At 41.3% G+C, this 22,211-nt stretch overlaps 1 protein-coding gene across 1 annotated transcript in view; it reads left to right on the top strand.

The window, feature by feature from the left end:
• Window positions 1-22,211, top strand: part of LOC140739661 (uncharacterized) — a 329,689-nt gene that overhangs the window by 210,417 nt on the left and 97,061 nt on the right. Inside the window, exons 3-7 of the mRNA XM_073068035.1 lie at window positions 256-372; window positions 1,149-1,286; window positions 10,074-10,214; window positions 15,332-15,472; window positions 15,813-15,967. Coding sequence (XP_072924136.1) covers window positions 256-372; window positions 1,149-1,286; window positions 10,074-10,214; window positions 15,332-15,472; window positions 15,813-15,967 — 692 coding nt within the window. The remainder of the gene's footprint in view (window positions 1-255; window positions 373-1,148; window positions 1,287-10,073; window positions 10,215-15,331; window positions 15,473-15,812; window positions 15,968-22,211) is intronic.

The raw sequence follows: 22,211 nt of genomic DNA, 5'->3' as shown, positions 1-22,211 counted from the left end.
TGGACATTGGGAGGAAACCACAACACTTGGATGAAATCCACACACTCCTGGGGAGAATGTACAAGCTCCTCCCAGACAGTGTCGGAATTGATCTCTGAACTTCAGAATGCACTGAATTGTAATAACGTTGGGCTAAGCGCTCGCTACCGTGGCGCCCTGATGTTATTTTCTAAATTCCAGCAACTACAGATAGAATCCACTTGTAATGAAGAGAAAAATGTTTACGATTGTAAAAAATGTTTCCTCTTTACACAGATATCAATGAATGTGAAATGCTTTCATGTGGACCTCGCAAAAAGTGTTGGAACACATTGGGTTCTTACAAATGTCAATGCAAGGATGGGTACAATACAATCTATAAGGACTGTGAAGGTGAGGACTTTAAGTAACTATGAAATCAAGCATACATTTCAAGATCTGAATTACTAGTTGTGAATGTGTTAGAGACCATGAATTAAACAAAATTATGCGAGGTATATTGTAGATAGGAAAAATGTGAACAGGCTTTTTCCACTGAGGTTGGGTCTGTCTACAGCAAGAGGTCATGGGCTAAAGGTGAAAGGTGAAAAGTTTCAGGGGACATGAGGAGAAACTTCTTCACTCAGAGGGTTGTGAGAGTGTGGAATGAGCTGACAGCACAAGAGGTGCATATGAACTGGATTTCAGCATTTAAGAGAAGTTTGGATACGTAAATGGAAGGTAAGGGGATGGAGGGCTAAGGGCCCAGGTACCGGTCGATGGGAGTAGGTCGTTTAAAAGGTTTGGCACCTACTAGATGGGTCGAAGGGCACCCTTCTATGCTGTACGGTTTTGGGTGTCAGAGTTTGGAGTCAAATTCCAGTGCCCGCTGTAAGGAGTTTGTACAGAAGTCTGGGCAGGGTAGTGGAGATGAAATTTAACTCTGATAACCATAAATAGTAGGACCCTAGAGAGTATGGATGAGTGTAAGTGTAATATTAAGAAGTTAGCATCTCGCAGGCCATTGGTGAACCTGGCTATTTTTTAAAGGTCATAGCAGCTATGATCTTGAGAAAAAGAGTATAAATGCACAAATAAGCATAAACAGTAGGACCCTAGAGAGTATTGAAGGGTGAAGGGACCTTAATGTGTAGTCGAGCAATCCCTGAAGTGTTTCTGTGTCAGTGCAGATATCGACGAATGTAATTCCTCTCCGTGTGCCCATGAAGCAACTTGTCAGAACACAGATGGTTCATTCCAGTGCATCTGCAGCAGAGGTTTTCAGTCGTCTGAGAAGGCTGGCTCCAATGGAAGGAGGAGCTGTGAAGGTAATGACCATAAATAACCATGACAATAGAATAAAGGTCAAATTGGCAATCTCCAGGATGGCCAAGGTCAAAGTCAAAGTTCAGTTTATTGTAATATGCACAAATGTGTGTATGCACTAGTGCAATGTAAAACTTACTGAATGGCCTAACTCTACTCCTATGTCTTTTGATCTTTTGGTCTTACCGCAGCAGCATCACAGGCACATAGCATCATATAAACATCATTCACAACTCTCTGATTAATTGGTGCATTGGCTAATCGGACAGCTGCTTCTTTGGGAGAACTCCGAAAGAACAAAAACTAATTGTGAACATTGCCAGTATTCCCTTTGGTTACCTGGGACACTATATGCCATTTAATTGGGGCAGGACACAGCCATTAATACATGGCTCCAACAGAATCAAAATCAAATTCCGGTTGACTGTCACTCACATATGTCATGAAATTTGTACAGTACAGTGCAATGTATAAAATTTAAGTTGGAGTCAGAAATATATATTAGAAAATTAAATACACTTGAGCAATAGTAGCGAGGTAACATTCATGGGTTCATTGTCTGTTCAGAAATCTGATGGCAGAGAGGAAGAAGGTATTCCTAAAAAGTTGAATGTTGTCTTCAGGCTTCTGTATCTCCTGAATGATGGCAGTAGGAGAAGAGGGCATGTCCTGGGTGACGGGGTTCCTTAATGATGGATGCCACCTTTCTGAAGCAGCTCGTTTTCAAGATGTCCTGAATGGTATTGAGGTTTGTTACTTACCCGTGCCACGTGACAGTGGTGTTGAAGCTATACTGGACTTAAGGTAGTGGTCTTGTGATGGTGGAGTGGCGTCATTTTCCCGCCAGTAGAGGTCATGTGACAGGTTTTGTTTACAGGGTATAAAAGGAGGACCCCTCCCTGTGAGGGGGAGCAGTTCGTGGCTGGATTTACCATTTTGACTCCATGCCACTGCGTGGTCCAATATTATGACGCAGTTTGGTTGAAAGGTGGAGTTTTATTTAATGCCTAAAGTTTAAAAGGTCATTGCCGGCAGTTTCTTTATAATACTGCCAGTTAAAAATCAGTGGAGAGTGAAGATCGGAGTTCGGGAGTTAAAAGATCGAGGAAAGTCGATTTTGACGGTGAAACAGGTTCGACCTTGTTTGATCCTCATTTGGAAAGAATTCGTTGGCTGTCCCCGTGTTAATCCCTGCGAAATAGCAGAAAGGATTGGGAACAGTTTTGTAAAGGAAAGGTCAGTGCCTTTAAGCCGTTTCATTTTCCATCTTCGTAAATTCTCTGTGAGAAAAGTATAGTTCGACTGGGAAACGCAGCGACACGACGTGAAAGAGAATTTAAATCGTCTAATAAGTCTCTCCTTTAATGGACTGTAAGCATTTTGAACTTTCGCAGTACTACTTTGAAGAACTGTTTTTGCAACATCGCTTTAAGAACTGTTTAAGCTGCCGCACAGCAGCTGATTTCCGGTTACGTTAGTGATTTGTTTACTGTTGGGGGTTTGTTTTTCAGTGTTTAATAAATGTTTTATTTGTTATAAAAACCCTGCCTCACTTATATATTTGTTGTTGCTGAATCGGTAACAGGTTAAAGCCCACAGGAACCGGCTGCATTTCCAACACTTGACAAGTTTGTCTGCTGCTGTGCAGTGGCCCCTCCATACTTGATGGTGATGCAGCCAGTCAGAATGCTCTCACTCGTACATCTGTAGCAGTCTAACTGTTAGCTCCATCCACGTGTCTTTCTACCACAATTCTCAAGGCTTCTTGTCAGCAAAAAATCAATGAAATATGTGTTCTCGAGTCACCAGGAGACGCTCATGGAGCGAGTACTGTTTCAGATTCGCTCCATAACCTTTACTTTTTTTAACCTATGATCACCCTTATTTAACTTACTTTTACCTATACCAAAAGATTCTTGCTACTTTTTTGGACTTACCTTTAAGAGTGTACTGTAAATTTTGAAGAAATGAGTACAGAAATGGCTTTAAGATCTAAAGGGCGAGACCCTGGGAAAGATCCTAATGGCAACAGAAAGAAAAAAAAGATCGATCCTAAGCATACTGAATTGACTTATGATATGTTATTGGCGCTCTTAAATGAAAAATTTGAAGAACAACGACAAACTTTCAAACAAGATCTAAAGGCTTTCCAGGGTTCTATGGATAAGACTGATTTAGTAGTTAAACAGCAGCAAACTCTAATCGCAACTTTTCAAGAGGACGCTCGGAAGCGAGACTTGATAATCGGAAAACTGGAGCAGAAATTATCTTCGACGATTAAACAGGTGGAAACACTTAAAGCCAAGAGTGTCGACTTTGAAAATCGGTCCAGAAGACAGAACTTATGTATACTTGGTCTCCCGGAAGGCATCGAACAAGGGGACCCCTCGAAGTATTTTGCTCAACTTTTAATGGATGCGTTCCCTTCTGTATTCCCAGACAGTCCTCCGTTACTTGATCGCGCCCACAGAATTATGCACTGATCATCAAGTTCTTCATCTAAACCACCTGTTGTAATTGTTCGATTTCATTATGTGCATGTCAAAGAGCAACTTATTCGTGTGGCTCAGCGTTTAGGGATGGTTAAATTTAAAGATTTCCAATTCCGATTAGTGGAGGATTTTAGCCCAGAAGTAATGAAGGCAAGGCTCCTTTTTAAACCTCTGATGTCCGAATGTTATGAGAAAAATCTAAAACCAGCGCTTTTATACCCTGCGAAGCTTAGAATCTCGCCTCCGAATGCACCACAGCTTGTTTTTCTCTCCACATCTGTAGCTCGAAGCTTTCTGGATGAGAATTATCCTACTGCTTTGGACTCTTGTTTCTAATAAATGAGTGATTTTGATCGTTACAAGATAGTTTTTGTTTCCAAAACCAGATTTTGTTTCTGGCTATTGGTGTAGGTTTATTCTACATTTTATATTCTAATTAAAGTTTTTTTTTTGACGTACTAATCTTTTTAATTTACTTACTTTAACCATTGTACTTTATTTTTGGTCATTATTATTAATCCTTTGAAGGTGAATTTTTTTTAACGGTTTGATATGTATCCTTTTCATTTTTTGTATGACTAAGATGACGGTTTCTTCTCTAAAATATTTCTTGCTTTTTTTGATTTTGCCATTTTTTCTCTCTCGTCTTCTTCCTATAATGAATTTCTTATCACATTTTAACTTTTTTTTTGTTTGGGTTTTAACCCGATTCATAAGTTACTAGTGTTTATATTCTTTTTGTTTTTTTTTACTAGCAAGTATATTAAGAAGTTTGTTTTAGTATAGTGTTAATTACTTTTTTGGAGTTTGGGTGGATCTTTTTTTTCCCTCCTTTATATATTTGGAGTTGCCTTCTGGTGATACGGGGGTAGATTTAGTATCATTCCTTTTTTTTCCTGGCCTCCTTCAGGCTCAGGAAGGGCTTTTTTTCATGGGTGGGGGGTGGAGGATTCCTTTCTAACTCTATTGCTCTTTTTAATAGTTTTTTTTAGTTTTTTCATTTGGGCTGATTTAAAATTACTAAAATGTCCGCGGTGTCGTCACTTCCGGGTCTGCCCCTTATTTTTGTTCCTCTTCCGGGTGCATGAGTTCATAATTTGGTTAACTCTTTATATACCAAAGGGTTGATTTTAGAAATATGGCTCAGACCATTAATTTTGTCTCTTGGAATACTAATGGCTTAAACCATCCGATTAAACAGAAAAAGATTTTCAAAGTATTCCAAAGACTGAATGCACATATTATTTTTGTACAAGAAACTCATGTGAAGAAAGAGGACAATCAACATGTTTTTTAGGTTTTTTAGGTTCAACAGTACCATTCGAATTCGAATGCCAAAGTAAAAGGAGTTTCAATTTTTATTGACTCCTCTATTACATTTGTCCAACACGATATTATTTCGGATCAGAATGGCAGATTTTTGTTAATTACTGGGTTACTTTTTAACAAAAAGGTTGCTGTGGTTAATGTTTATGCTCCAAATGTGGATTATCCCGATTTTTTTAAGTCCTTATTTACTTCTCTACCTAATCTAAATGAATATATGTTAATAATGGGTGGTGACTTTAATTGTTGTTTAAATCCTTTGCTGGACAGATCTATATCTACTCAGACTTTACCTAATAAGTCAGCCACTTATATTAATTCTTTTTTGACTGATAATGGAATTTTTGATATTTGGAGATTTTGGCATTCTAAGGACAAAGAGTTTTCATTTTTCTCACATGTTTATCATTCTTACTTGAGAATTGACTATTTTTTCATTGACTCTCATTTTATTCCATCTGTAATTGGTTGTAATTATGACATTATAGCCATCTCTGATCATGCTCCATTGAAACTTTCTATTAAATTAATGGATACAGCTTCTAGTATTAGGCAATGGCGATTTGATTCTACCTTACTGCAAGATCTGGATTTCATTAAATTTATGAAGGAACAGATCGATTTCTTCTTTTCAACTAATTTCACGGATGAAATTTCTTGCGGAACACTTTGGGACACTTTTAAAGCATATATACGTGGACAGATTATCTCCTATTCCGTTGGTTTGAGAAAACGTATTAAGAAGGAAACTCTTTTATTGGATGATAAAATTAAAGAAATTGACAAGAAATATTCGACTGCTCCTAGTAAGGAGCTTTACAAACAAAGGGTTGAACTTCAAATGGAACACAGTTTATTACTTACATCTTCGATTGAAAATCAATTAATGAAAACCAGATCTGATTTTTATATACATAGTGATAAATCGGGTAAACTGTTAGCTAATCAATTGAAAAATGCTTTGGTTAAACGTCAAATTATTAAGATTCATCAACAGAATGGTGAATTGACAGTTAACCATGATGAGATAAACAAATCTTTTCAAGATTTTTATACCTCCCTGTATCATTCTGAATTCCCTCATGATCATAATACCATGCATGATTTTCTTGGGAAATTGAATTTTCCAAAATTATAATCAGATGATCTTTCAATATTAGAAACTCCTATTACGGATGCAGAAATTAAAGGGGTAATTTCCTCTATGAATTCTGGGAAAGCACCAGATCCAGATGGGTATACAGTGGAATTTTTAAAGTGTTTTTCCTCTACTCTTTCTCCTTGGTTATGTAGGGTTTTTGAAGAAGCAATTAGATTGGGTAAACTGCCACAATCTTTTTATAGAGCTTCCATTTCTTTAATATTGAAAAAAGATAAAGACCCTACTGACTGTGCATCCTATAGACCAATATCCTTATTGAATGTAGATTCCAAGATCTTTTCCAAGTTACTGGCGTCCAGGCTGGAGAAGGTATTACCTCAAATTATCTCGGAAGATCAAACTGGTTTTATTAAAAATCGCTATTCTTTTTTCAATAATAGGAGATTATTGAATATTGTTTATACTCCTTCATGTAGCACCTCAGAATGTGTCATTTCATTAGATGCGGAGAAAGCATTTGATAGAGTTGAATGGCCATACTTATTTACTGTGCTTGAGAAGTTTAATTTTAGTCCGACATATCCTGGATTAAACTGATATATCATATTCCAGTAGCCTTGGTCTTTACTAACAATCAAAGATCTCCCTTTTTTCATTTATTTCGGGGTACCAGGCAAGGCTGTCCTCTTAGTCCATTATTATTTGATATTGCTTTAGAACCTTTGGCAATTGCTATTAGAGAATCACCGAACATTTTTGGCATTACTCGTGGGATGGATATACATAAGTTATCATTATACGCAGATGATTTATTATTATATATTTCTGATCCTGAGAAATCCATTCCTGTAGTTATATCATTGTTGGCTCAATTTAGTAATTTTTCTGGGTATAAATTAAATATTAATAAAAGTGAATTGTTTCCTTTAAATAGACAGGTTCCAATTTATGGAAATTTACCTTTTAAATTAGTTAATGACTCTTTTATATACTTAGGGATTAAAATTACAAAAAATTATAAGGAGTTATTTAAGGTTAATTTTTTACCCTTAATTGATCAGATTAAATGTTTGTTCACTAAATGGTCACCATTATCTTTATCTCTGATAGGTCAGATTAATGCTATTAAGATGATTATTTTACCCAAGTTTTTATATATATTTCAAGCGGTACCAATTTTTATTCCGAAATCTTTTTTTGCTAATGTTGATTCAAAAATTTCCTCATATATATGGCAGAATAAAAATCCTAGATTAGGTAAAAAATATTTACAGAAGGCAAGGAAGGAAGGTGGATTGGCATTGCCTAATTTTAGATTTTATTATTGGGCAATTAATATCCGATCTTTGATATGTTGGTTAAAGGATTGGGATTTATCTTGGGTAAACCTGGAAACTAAATCTGTACAAGGATTTTCATTGGGTTCTATTTTAGGGTCTTCTCTTCCCTTTGCTCTTTCTAAATTGCAGAAACGAATTGACAATCCGATAGTTAATCATACTTTACGTATATGGTTTCAATTTCGGAAACTTTTTGGGTTGAATCAATTAGTTTTAACTATTCCTATTGTATCCAATTTATTTTTTCATCCTTCTATTATAGACCAAGCTTATTCAGCTTGGAAGACTAAAGGATTACTATGATTTTCCAATTTATTTTTGGATAATTGTTTTATGTCTTTTGAACAATTATCTAATAAATACAATTTGCCTAGATTTCATTTTTTTAGATATTTACAGATTAGGAATTTCTTAAACACTGTATTTCCTACCTTTCCAAATCTTGAGTCTTCGGGTAGTTTGGAGAATTTGTTAGAACTAAATCCTTCTCAGAAAGGTGTAATATCAAAACTCTACAATATAAATATGAAAATACGTTCAGAACCCTTCTATAAGATTAAAAATGATTGGGAAAGAGAACTTAACCTTACTATCCCTATTGAGAATTGGGATTAAATTCTTCAATTAGTCAATTTATCATCTATATGTGCTAAACATTCATTAATACAGTTTAAAGTTGTGCACAGGGCTCATATGTCCAAGGATAAATTGGCTCATTTTTATTCCTATATAAATCCTATATGTGACAGATGTCATTCTGAGATAACGTCTTTAACTCATATGTTTTGGTCATGTCCGCTTTTGGAAAAATATTGGAAAGACATTTTCGATATTATTTCCACGGTATTGAACATTGATTTACAACCTCATCCTATTACTGCAATTTTTGGTTTACCAGTGATGGACTCAATCCATTTATCTTCTTCTGCTTGTCGAATGATTGCATTTCTTACATTAATGGCTAGAAGATCTATTTTGTTGAATTGGAAAGAAATTAATCCCCCTACCGTATTTCATTGGCTTTCTCAAACTATGTTATGTCTAAATTTGGAAAAAATTAGAAGTGTTGTATTTGACCCTTCTATTAAAATTGAAAAGGCATGGAGACCATTTATTCAATATTTTCATATGATGTAATTTGACCCTGTTCCAAACCTATTCGTTTTTCCGGTTTTAATTATACATATGTTGAGAGGATCGGAGTTGGTGACACTGATGATTTTGTATTTTTTTTTTATAGATACTATAAACAGCCCATTATACATTTTTTTCCTTTTTTTCTTTTCTGTTTTTTTACATATAATGTGATATACCTAGTTTTGCTTTGTTTATATGATATTTGTATCATTCATGATTTGAGAAGACTTAACTATATTGTAACTATTGCTTGTGTATCCTCTCATGTTCAGTTTAAATTTGTAAGTTTGTAATCCCACTATCTATGTATTAATCTTATCATGTTAATATTAATAATAGTAATAAAAAGATTGAAAGATAAATATCTGTTCTAACAAGGGTTGGCTCAGTACTAAACAACATGCCTGTGTTTCGCTCCATCCAGCCCTTCTGAGTCCACTTGTAACACAGAGAAAATAGTGCTTACAGTTGTGGGGATTTTGTCTGTTCACACAGATATTGACGAGTGTGAATCCTCGCCCTGTGACAAACATGCAACTTGTAACAACACAGTGGGTTCGTACCAGTGCCACTGCATTGCAGGGTTTCCTGCGACCATCAACCTTGCATCAGGAAAAGTTTGAGAAGGGAAGGACTTAATATAACCATGAAATAGAGAATCAATGCCAAGTAGGGGTAGTCATTGACAATCCTACACATTACTGGGAGTGAAGAAGAATATCACAGGCACTGCTCTGTACAAGTCCCTCAGTAGAATTATTGTGATGGCTGTGGAGTTCACAACCTGCTGAGTTCCTCCAACATTTTATGTGTGTCTGCCATTTTGTTCTGTTTGCTTTGACAGTTCTGATAATCAGTGTTTGTGAAATGAATTTGTTGACCAGTCATGTTCCTTTCCAAAAAGCTGATGGTGTAATGCATTGTCAGGGAGCAAGTCTGTTCAGAGTTGGCATCTGTAGCAGACATGGTGGTTACGATCTCAGTCCTGGATCCCAGACTCTCACATGGACCAACAACACCCCATCAGAGCTGGTTCAGTGAGGAGCTGAGAAATCCATGGGGACATGACTATGATCGTGAGATGGAGGAAAAATTCAGAGATGGACCATGTAAAGATGAGAGCAGCTTTGAAATTGGCAGTGAATATGATAAAGTTTGTTTGTTCTTTATGGGTATTGAAAGCAGCATCAATGCAGTCCCTGATGGACTGGAGAAAGTGTTGAGGGAGGTGGTCTTGTCTGGACTGAAATAAGGTCTCTTTCTCATGTCCCACCAAAGGTCCAGTATACCTTCAATGACCACAGTGACACCTTTTTCCTGGAGGAAGTGAAACACGATGAAGAGCGAGCAAACGATGTTTATGATTCTGAAGGATTTTGTCTGTTCACACAGATATCGATGAGTGTGAATCCTCTCCATGTCACCATCATGCAGCTTGTTACAACACAATGGGTTCCTACCAGTGCAACTGTGTTGCAGGGTTTAAGGCATCTACTGCGACCTCCAGCCTCACTGCAGGGAAGGTTTGTGAAGGTATGGAATTTCTGTCACTGTCAAAATTGAGAATAAATAGCAATGAAGTGTTGGTGTCAAATATCCTCCAGAATTGTTCTGAAGATATTCTTGGAATGAATGAATAATCTGATGGGAACTGCACTATGCAAATCCCACAGATAAATTACGTGTGTTGGTAAATGGCATGCTTTTCTTCTTTTTATCATTGTTTCCAAGTATTTTCAGGTACAGAGACAAGAATTCACTGACAAGGCAGATCCTTTGGAAACCAGAATCCAACATGCAACACAACCTTTAGGACCACATCCAAACTGCTTGGCAGATTGAGCCACCATGTGTATTACTGATCACGTCCTGCATCCTAGATTCTCACATAGACCAACATCAAAATCAAAGTCAAAGCCAAAGTAAATTTATTATTAAAGTACACCATTTACAACACTGTGTTTCATTTACTTGTGGGCATACTCGATAAATTTATAGAATAATAATCATTACAGAATCAATTAAAGACTGCTAGAACTTGGGCGTTCAACCAATGTGGAAAAGACAACACTTTGCAAATAAAAACAAATAAACAAGCATAAACATTGAGAACATGAGATGAAGATTCCTTGAAATTGAGCCAATTGGTCATGGGAACATTTCAGTGATGGGGCAAGTTAAGTTGAGTGAATGTATCACTTTTGGTTCAAGAGCCTGATGGTTCTTCTTCTTGAGCACTTAGCTCCAAGTGGATCATAGGTCATCGATTACCTCACAAAGTCAGTGGTATGGTTGGAATTCATCAATGTTTATGTAATCCATTGCATCACCAGAGAAGGCGGGTCTACTGCTGACCTTCTCCATTGGGATCTTCAGGTGATGACAGATGGCTTCTCAATCCAATGAGCTACTAACCAATTCAGCCTTAAGCAGATGGGAAATGGTTCACTGATTCGGTTCAATCTTGGGTTGTCTGTTCTTTTACCCCATCCACCGGTCTTTCTGTGTGAATCTTTAAGGCCTTTTACAAGAAAACCAATAAATCATTTGTTCCAACAAGTGTGTTGTCTATGTTTAAGCAACATGAGAATGCTTTGCTTCATTTAGACCCATGAGTCCATGTGTAACAGTGAGGAAACAGTATTTCTCATTGTGAAGGAATTTGTCTGTTTACACAGATATTGATGAGTGTGAATCCTTGGCCTGTAACAAACACAGAACTTTGAACAAAATAGTGGGTTCCTGCCAGTGCAACTGCACTGCAGGTTTTCAGGCATTGCCTGAGACCACCTGCCTCACTGTAGGAAAGGTTTGTGAAGGTAAGGACTTAATATTAACCGTGAAATGGAGAAGCAGCCCTAGGTAGAGGTTATCACTGACAGTTCTACAGGTTTGTCCTGCAGATTCCAGGGAGGAAAGAAGAAAATCACGGGCACTGGTCTGTGCACATCCCACAGGAGACTCACTGTGATGACTTTTGCATTCATAACCTGTTGAGTTCCTTCAGCATTTTGTGTCTGCCTCTGTTTTTATTTTGTTCCTTTTGACACAACTGATAATCAGCTCTGAATATTTTAGTTTGTCAAATGAATGTAATGGCAGTTAACTAAGATTCGAATGTGACTAAAACTGGTTTTGGCACACTCATGCTAAAGTCAATGGAGCCATGGGGTTTTCGTTTTACCTTCCCTGCTCCCTTCAGTGAAAAGCAGCTCCAGACCTTCCACATAGTTATTGACAGGCCCATGGGATGGAGATCAGGGTAGCAATCATCTCATCTTTTAGCAGCTAACTGAACATTTGGTTCCTTGAGTCAACTCCCAAACTCCATTTCGTAGAATCATTGACAGACTTCTACAGATGTGTTCTTGAGAGTAGATTGACTGGCTGCGTCACAACTTGGTATGGAAACACCAATGCCCTTGAACAGAAAAATGTTACTAAAAGTAGAGCATACAGCCCAATCCATCATGGGTAAAGCACCCTCACCACTGATCACATCTGCCGCAGAAAAGCAGCATCGATCATCAGGAGCCCCCATCAACTACGACATGCTCTCTTCTCACTGCTGCCATCAGAAAGCAGGTTCAAGAGCCTTAGGGCTCACACCACAGGGTTCAGGAACAGCTGCTACTACTCAACAAGCAGGCTCTTGCACAAAGAAGAAGGAATGAAAGTGTCATCATACGAGGAACGTTTGATGGCTCTGAGTCTCTACTCGTTGGAATTCAGAAGGATGGGGGGGAATCTCATTAATACCTTTCGAAAGTTGAAAGGCCTAGACAGAGTAGATGTGGTAAGAATGTTCCCCATGGTGGGAGTGTCTAGGACAAGAAATCACAGCCTCAGGACAGAGGGGCGCCCTTTCAAAACAGATATGCAGAAATTTCTTTTGCCAAAGGATGGTGAATTTGTGGAATTTGTTGCCACATGCAACTGTGGAGGCCAGGTCATTGGGTGTACTTAAGGCAGAAATTGATAGGTTAGTGATTAGACAAAGCATCAAATGTTACATGGTGAAGGACAGGAACAGGGGTTGAAGAGGATTTAGAAAGCCATGATTGAATAGCAGAGCAAACTCGATGGGCCAGATGGCCTAATTCTGCTCCTATGTCTTATGGTCTAACTTCACTCAACTTCAAGTGCCCCATCACTGACATGCTCCAACAAGCAATGGACTCACTTTCAAAGACACTTCATCTCATGCTCTTGATATTTCTTGCTCATTTATTTATTATTACTATTATTATTTCTTTTTTTATTAGCACAGTTTGTTGTCTTCTGCACTCTGGCTGACTGCCCTAGTTGGGCATCTTTCATTGATTCTGTTATGGTTATTATTCTATAAACATATTGAGAATGCCCACAAGGAAATGAATCTTAGGGTTGTATATGCTGATGTATCTGTACTTTGATAATAAAATTTACTTTATAATTTGAACTGATATGCTGCCTCAACCCATAAGGTCCCTCCCCAAGGACAGTCACTCTGTCCTTTGTTCCAGCGAGGAGTTCTGCTCTGTGTTCAAGTAACAGGGTGCTGAGTTACCCATCCGGACCCTCAGAGCCCAGGTGTATCAGGGAACAATCCATGAAATATACTCAGGTGGCTGTGGAGCTCAAGTCATTGGGTCTGTTTAAAATATACATTGATATGTGATAGATTAGTGTCAAGAGGGGCCGGATGGACCCAAACCCAGGACGCAGGCACTGAAGTACTAGGGGGCGGACAGGATGGGGATCCATGGCACTTAAGGGTAGCTGGGGTTCAGGCAGATAGAGTTCAGGCAGGCGGAGCGGAGCGGCTCCGGAAGTTCAGGTTCAGGCAGACAGGTCCCCGGGTTCAGGCAGGCAGGTCCCCGGGGTTCAGGCAGGCAGACAGGTCCCCGGGTTCAGGCAGGTAAATAGGTCCCCAGGTTCAGGCAGGCAGACAGACAGACAGGTCTAGGTGGTGATAGGCTAGCGGAGAGCCCTCCCTGGGCGGGCCGCATGTATCCCGGGTAGGGCCGCCTCCCAGGCGGAAACACCAGAGGCCTGGGCATGATGCGGACCCCTAGGCGGGTGTGGGCACTATCCCAGAGTTCTGGCGGAAGAGGAGGGGGCAGAACGCCTGCCTGGCCACGGCCCATCGGCCGGAGTCGCCCGACGGAGGCAAGGGATAGGAACAGGCAGAACCCCCGCCGGGCCACGGCCCATCGGCCGGAGCCGCCTGACGGAGGCAAGGGATAGGAACAGGCAGAACCTCTGCCGGGCCGAGGCAGGTCGGCCAGACGTGCCCGACAGGGGCAAGGGGTAGGAACGGGCATAGGTCCAGGTCGACCAACACAACAGCCATGACAATGGGAATTTTGGAAACGGCCGGCAGACAGTGCGACTGCGCGAAAAACAAAACCGAGCAGAGAAGCGGGACCAGCGCATGGGAAGAAAGGTGGGAGAGCGGACCAACCTGGCAGTACTGGTACGGGTAGAGAAGCATGGTGAAGAATAGGTCTGAGCCCGGGCGGGATAACAGAATGCAGAAACGAGTTCGGAGCCGGCGGGGAAACAGAACAAAATGACCACCCACCTGGTCCCAGTCCCAAGGCCCCTTATAAACACCTGCAGCTCAATGAGTTACAGGTGTGTCTCTTTGAACCAGGAGGGTCCGAACTAGATCATGGGTGACGGGAGGGACAACTGCAGGACCCGGAGTCCGGAGCCCCCGGACCGGATCAAAACCCAGAACGCAGTTCCAGATCGGACCCTGACAATTAGCAAGTACATCAAAGGTTGCAGGGGGAGGCAGGATAATGGGGTTGATAGGGATAATAAATCAGCCATGATGGAATGGTGGAGCAGACTCGATGAGCCTATGCTTAGGGTCTTATGGCTTAAATACTGTAAACTCTGAAGCTGCAGCTCCCAAGTGAGAGAGTGGAGAAGGTCAGAGGATCGGTCAGCATCTGTGGGGAGAGAAACTGGAAAAGTGAGAAAATGAGCAGGAAAGTGTGTCCCTGATAGAGGGGAGACACCGAATATGTGAAGGAGACAGAATGCATCCAGGTAATGGAGGAATGCCTGCAGTTAGAGAGAAAGTAAAATAAAAATGAGGATGCTGGGGATCTGAAACCAGAGATGTTGTTGGAATCTCGCAGCATTCTGTTTCTCACCCACAGATGCTTCTTGTCCCGCTGAGAATTTCCAATGCTGTACTTCCAATGCAGATTCAGGGATGGAGTGGGCAATTAACTGAAATTTAAATGTGACTAAACCTGGTCCTGCCACAGTTATATTAAAGATGAGTGGAGCACAGAGAGTCCTCTGTCCTCCCCTGCTCCCGTCCAATGGAAAGCAGCTCCAGTACAGAAGGCAATATCGATAGGCCCATGGTATGGAGAGCAGGGTGGTAACCATCCTGGCTTCTAAAAGGTGACTGACCATTTGATCCCTTGAGTCAATTCCTGCTGCTCCTTAACTCCATTCACCTGATGTTCTTTCTCAAACCATAAGGCCCCTTCCCGAGAATAGTCACTCAATCCTTTGTTCCAGCGGAGGTCTTCTCTGGATTAAACAACACGGTGCTGAGTTACTCCATCCCGGCCCACAGAGCCCGGGTATAAAAGGGAGCAATCCATGTTTACTATTGAGAGAGACTTTCCCTGTTCACACAGATATCGATGAATGCAAGTCCTCACCTTGTCACGAACATGCAACTTGTATCAACGTAGTGGGATCCTACCAGTGCAACTGCAACACAGGGTTTCAGGCATTACCTGCGACCGCCAACCTCACGGCAGGGAAAGTTTGTGAAGGTAAGGACTTTGTATCAACAGGAAAATGGAGAATACATCCCACTGACTGAGGATACCAGTCCTGCACAATTTTCCTGCAGAATCCCACAACTAAAGTAAAATGTAATGTGGCAGCTCTAGCTGGTATCATGATTACTAATCCAATCCTGGTTCCCAAACTCTCACACAGTCTAATATCACTCACTTGGAGCAGGTTCAATGAGGGTCTGGGTGACTCATAGGGACACGGATGTGATTCTGAGTGGGAGAGGAAGAGTCAGTGATGGACAATGTAAAGATGAGAGCATCTTTGAGATTGCCATCTAAAATGATAATGTTTCTCCGTTCTGTATGATTGTAGGAAGCAGCATCAATGCAATTGTTGATGGACTGGAGAAAGCTAAGGGAGATGGTCTGGACAGGATTGAAGCAAGGCCTCTTCCACTTGTCCCACCAAAGTTCAGGTGTAGCTTGGCTCATCTGAATTTCTATAACCACACCGATGCCCATGAGAAAGTGAGAGATGAGTAGATATATCAATGAGTGTGAAGCCTGTCTGTATCAGCCACCCACAACTTCTAACAACACAGTAGGTTCCCACCCATTAAAGTCCCACATTGGTGGGGTTACTTCTCCTGGTCATGGTCACTGTCTCCATTCAGCTAAAGGTCTTATCTATTGAAATGGTGGCATTGTTTCTGCCTCCACTTGCCTTTTGCTGCCCTCTGCTGTTGCATGAGATTTGACGATTGAATAACAAGTCATTTTGCTCCCCTTGCTGGGAATGGTGTCTGCAGGGTCTCGGCAAGGTACCTTGGCCTTGCCCCATCCTCTGCCCACCACACACGAGTAGGTACCAGCTTTCCAACAGACTATTGTGGGCCAACAGAGATAATGAACACAGTGTTTTCCAATGTTCCTTAGATTCAAGATCAGTTCCTGAGGATTGGAGAATGGCTAATGTTATCCCACTTTTTAAGAAAGGAGGGAGGGAGAAAACAGAGAACTATCAACCTGTCAGCCTGACATCGGTGGTGGGAAAGATGCTAGAGTCCATTATTAAGGATGAAATAGTGGCATATCTAGATAGCAGTGATAGGATTGGGCCGAGCCAGCATGGATTTACCAAGGGTAAATCATGCTTGACTAATCTGTTGGAGTTTTTTGAGGATGTAACCAGGAAGTTAGACGGGGGAGATCCAGTGGATGTAGTGTACCTCGATTTTCAGAAGGCATTTGATAAGGTCCCACATAGGAGATTGGTGGGTAAAATCAAAGCTCAGGGCATCAGGGGGAAGACATTGACATGGATAGAAAACTGGTTGGCAGATAGAAAGCAAAGGGTAGCGGTGAATGGGTGTTTCTCGGAATGGCAGGTGGTGTCTAGTGGGGTGCCACAGGGTTCGTTATTGGGACCACAGCTGTTTACAACTTACGTCAACGATTTGGATGAAGGCATTGAAAATAACATCAGCAAATTTGCTGATGATACTAAGCTGGGTGGCAGTGTGATATGTGATGAGGATGTTAGGAGAATTCAGGGTGACTTGGATAGGCTGGGCAGATACTTGGCAGATGATGTTTAATGTGAATAAGTGTGAGGTTATCCACTTTGGGAGTAAGAACAGGAAGGCAGATTATTATCTGAACGGTGTAGAGTTAGGTAAGGGAGAAATACAAAGAGATCTAGTAGTCCTTGTTCATCAGTCACTGAAGGTGAATGAGCAATTCCAGCAGGCAGTGAAGAAGGCTAATGGAATGTTGGCCTTTATTACAAAGGGAATTGAGTACAAGAGCAAGGAAATCCTCTTGCATTTGTACAGAGCCCTGGTGAGACCACACCTGGAGTATTATGTACAGTTTTGGTCTCCAGGGTTAAGGAAGGACATCTTGGCTGTAGAGGAAGTGCAGCGTAGATTCACGAGGTTAATTCCTGGGATGTCTGGACTGTCTTACGCAGAGAGGTTAGAGAGACTGGGCTTGTACACGCTGGAATTAAGGAGATTGAGAGGGGATCTGATTGAAACATATAAGATTATTAAGGGATTGGACAAGATAGAGGCAGGAAATATGTTCCAGATGCTGGGAGAGTCCAGTACCAGAGGGCATGGTTTGAGAATAAGGGGTAGGTCATTTAGGACAGAGTTAAGGAAAAACTTCTTCTCCCAGAAAGTTGTGGGGGTCTGGAATGCACTGCCTCGGAAGGTAGTGGAGGCCAATTCTCTGGATGCTTTCAAGAAGGAGCTAGATAGGTATCTTATGGATAGGGGAATCAAGGGATATGGGGACAAGGCAGGAACCGGGTATTGATAGTAGTTGATCAGCCATGATCTCAAAATGGCGGTGCAGGCTCGAAGGGCCGAATGGTCTACTTCTGCACCTATTGTCTATTGTCTATTGTCAACCCCTCCTGCTGACCATAAATCCAAAGGAGCTTTGACTCTCATGGCAGAACCTCCAGGGCAGTGAATAGAAGAATTTTACCTCCTTAAAGTTGGTCTTAACTCAATTTTGTCTGGAGCAAGACAAATAATAGCAATCTCATTATGTTTTAACTAGGTTTATAAAGTAATGCAATCAGAGGCATTCAAGACCCAGTGACAAGATTCTTCTCAGCGGAGTTTCTGTCTTTCATTCTCTTTCGCTCTCGCTCTGCGTCTGGCTCTGAAGATTGTGTATTCAAGACCCACTGCCAAGAATGGAAAGCTACTTTGTGGGAGTGTTCTCACCAGCAGAATTATTTGGCTTGTACTGAGCTGGTAAAAAGGCAGGATCTAACTGGAATTCTAGAAGTATGTGTGTGAAAGTGAGTCTGTATAAGAATATGTCTGAGATTTGGTGTCATGTTGAGTGTGATTATAAATAAATGTCAGGATTTTTGCTACATTTCTAAGTTTTGCACATGTATCCTGTTAATTTGGCTGTTGTTCTTCATGAGATATATGACTGTGGTGCCAACATTGTTGAAATATTACCTGAAGACAATGTGAGATCCCAGATTTGAACTTGACCTTCACCTGACATGTTGCATCTGTACAGTTTAGACATAAAGATCAGGTACACAATGTACACCAGACTCTAACGGATACAGAACCCATGTAGTAGATTGATACAGAACCTGGATATGTGCACAGTTCATGTTCACACTCAGACACTCACTACACAGAACTAAAGCACATGTAGAGCAGAAACATACACACAAATGCACACATACACACACACACACGCATATTAAAGGCAAATGTGCATACGCATAACAGACCTGAAACATGTGCAGCAGAGACAGACAGACACACAAATACGTGCTTGCACAGACGCATACCACACAGGCATATGCACGTGTACAGGCACACATTCACACACACACATACAAGTGCTGATTTTAGCTTGGTGATTGTGTAGCTAAACAACACTTAACCATCACGCCTGCTCCTCTTCTGCCTTTACCGATGAAGACTGACTGCCAGCCTTGCTTTCTGCATCCATTTTAAAACCATCTGTACAATATATATGATATGTTTTAATTGGAATAAAGCTCTTTATTTACCAACTTGTGCATGTTTGATAGTCACTGTACTATTGATCAAAATTCATAAAATAAAAGAAATAATTAAAACTTATTCCACTAACAGTGCAATGTGTAATAATTAAAAGAGAATGAGATTTTGAACTGTAGAAGGAGGGTTCTACATGGATTATCACATGCTGAGAGGAATGACCCCCTGTCGTACCAGAGTGATGGATGTGGCAACAAAAGCCAGAGATGTTACATCTATCCTCGATTGACCTGAAGAGCCATGAGATGTGTTCTTGGCACAGCACATGAGAACAGCCTTCTCCCTCCTAACTCTCCATCAAACCCCATCATCATGACCTCCTCAGTCTGATTAACTTCTCTTCACTGCACCTATGGTGCCTCTAACCCCAACCTCAACCTTCATACATTCCTCCTCCTCCCACGGCCCTCCACCATCCTCTCTGCTCTGGGTGGAGTGGGAAATGGTGGAGACCACAAAATGAAAATCTACCTCCTTTGGGACCTGGATCTTGGTGAGTTTATTGTTGTTCTCTGGGCCTTCAGCTACAATAAATCCATAAATAAGCAGTACAAGAGAATAGTGAGGTACTGTTCATGGATTCATAGACCATTCAGAAATCAGATGGTGGAGAAGAAGAAACATTTCCTCAAATGTGGGTGTGGGTCTTCATTTTGAAGCCGTGGTGCTTTAAGAAGGGAGATTCCATCATTCAGGACCCTCACCATCTGGGACATGCCCTTTTCTCATTTCTACCATCAGGAAGGAGGTACAGGAGCCTGAAGCCCTACACCCATCATTTCAGGAATAGCTACTTCTCCTCTGCCATCAGATTTATGAATGATCCATCAATTCTACCTCACTATTCCTCCTCTGCTCTATTTATTATTTATTATAACATGTAGTAATTTTTATGTTTTGCATTGTACTGCTGCCACAAAACAATTCATTTCATCATATACTATACGTCCGTGCAATAATCCTGATACTAATTCTGACCTCAGTGAATTCATTGTCGGGTCTCTGGTCCTCAAGCCTGTGTTTGGGTACGGTCTCCATGCCTCTCTAATTCTCACAGGTCCACCTGAAGTTGCCCTCCTCCTCTCTGAACTTGGACCTCAGGAAGTTGTGGGCTGTAGACTCCCCACCTGAGAGCTGCGTCTATATGAAAGGGTTTTCTTTCCTTCCTCTCCAGAGGACCCGCTCTGCATCGGTCTATTCGTTGTGGTGCAGAGAGCTGTTACATTCCTACAGCTTCCAATGTCTCCCCCACACGTGACAGCCCATATACTACCGACACAAACACTCCTCTTCTCCTGTTGTCCATTCCTGTCCCTACAGTCTTGTCCCATCCTTTCCTCCAGTTCAACAGCAGCCAGCAATTTCCAGTTACCTTGGATAAAGGTAAAGATATAGATCAGCTTTATTAATCACATGTACATCAAAACATACAATGAAATCAAACATGTGCTTGGGTAGCTCACAAGCATTGCTACACATCTGGCACCAGAGTAGCATGCCCACAGCTTACCAACCCTGACCCGAATGTCTTTCTGGAATGTTGGATTGAAATCGGACCACCTGGAGGAAAACCACATGATCACAGGGAGAACTTGTAAACTCCGTACAGACAGTGTCAGGAACTGAACCCTGATCTTCTGATCACTCGTGCTGTAAGGTGTTATGACAATAGACAATAGACAATAGGTGCAGAAGTAGACCATTCGGCCCTTTGAACCTGCACCGCCATTTTGAGATCATGGCTGATCAATTACTATCAATACCCGGTTCCTGCCTTGTCCCCATATCCCTTGATTCCCCTATCCATAAGATACCTATCTAGCTCCTTCTTGAAAGCATCCAGAGAATTGGCCTCCACTACCTTCCGTGGCAGTGCATTCCAGACTCCCACAACTCTCTGGGAGAAGAAGTATTTTCTTAACTCTGTCCTAAATGACCTACCCCTTATTCTCAAACCATGCCCTCTGGTACTGGACTCTCCCAACATCTGGAACATATTTCCTGCCTCTATCTTGTCCAATCCCTTAATAATCTTATATGTTTCAATCAGATCCCCTCTCAATCTCCTTAATTCCAGCATGTACAAGCCCAGTCTCTCTAACCTCTCTGCGTAAGACAGTCCAGACATCCCAGGAATTAACCTCGTGAATCTATGCTGCACTTCCTCTACAGCCAGGATGTCCTTCCTTAACCCTGGAGACCAAAACTGTACACAATACTCCAGGTGTGGTCTCACCAGGGCTCTGTACAAATGTAAGAGGATTTCCTTGCTCTTGTACTCAATTCCCTTTGTAATAAAGGCCAACATTCCATTAGCCTTCTTCACTGCCTGCTGCACTTGCTCATTCACCTTCAGTGACTGATGAACAAGGACTCCTAGATCTCTTTGTATTTCTCCCTTACCTAACTTTACACCGTTCAGATAATAATCTGCCTTCCTGTTCTTACTCCCAAAGTGGATAACCTCACATTTATTCACATTAAACGTCATCTGCCAAGTATCTGCCCACTCATCCAGCCTGTCCAAGTCACCCTGAATTCTCCTAACATCCTCATCACATGTCACACTGCCACCCAGCTTAGTATCATCAGCAAATCTGCTGATGTTATTTTCAATGCCTTCATCCAAATCGTTGACGTAAATTGTAAACAGCTGTGGTCCCAATACCGAGCCCTGTGGCACCCCACTAGTCACCACCTGCCATTCCGAGAAACACCCATTCACCGCTACCCTTTGCTTTCTATCTGCCAACCAGTTTTCTATCCATGTCAATGTCTTCCCCCCGATGCCCTGAGCTTTGATTTTACCCACCAATCTTCTATGTGGGACCTTATCAAATGCCTTCTGAAATGCTAACTATGTTACTGTGCTGCCTTTGAAACATCACCATGTCATCCAATTCCTCCAGGTCAATTTCTGGGCGTATCCAGAAACTAAAGATCTCTCTGTGTATCATTTCTTTCACGGGCCCTAATGTTTGTCACTTACCACCCTCTGAAATGACCCAGCAAGTGACTCTGTTGCAACTTTACTGTAAACAGAGGAAGAGTAAAATGGGGTGAAGCACCCAGCATCAACCTGGACTCTGGATCGGAACCCAGTCAGGTTGTTCCAAGCCTGGCCAATCTTGCAATATTCTCTGTACAAATATCCAGGGACAGGGACAGGGAGAGCCGTCTCCCAGACTGAGGGAATGTGATTG

The sequence above is a fragment of the Hemitrygon akajei genome, chromosome 16, assembly GCF_048418815.1.
Source record: "Hemitrygon akajei chromosome 16, sHemAka1.3, whole genome shotgun sequence".
In the NCBI taxonomy this organism is placed as follows: Eukaryota; Metazoa; Chordata; class Chondrichthyes; order Myliobatiformes; family Dasyatidae; genus Hemitrygon; species Hemitrygon akajei.
This window is presented reverse-complemented; position numbering and strand designations above follow the sequence as displayed.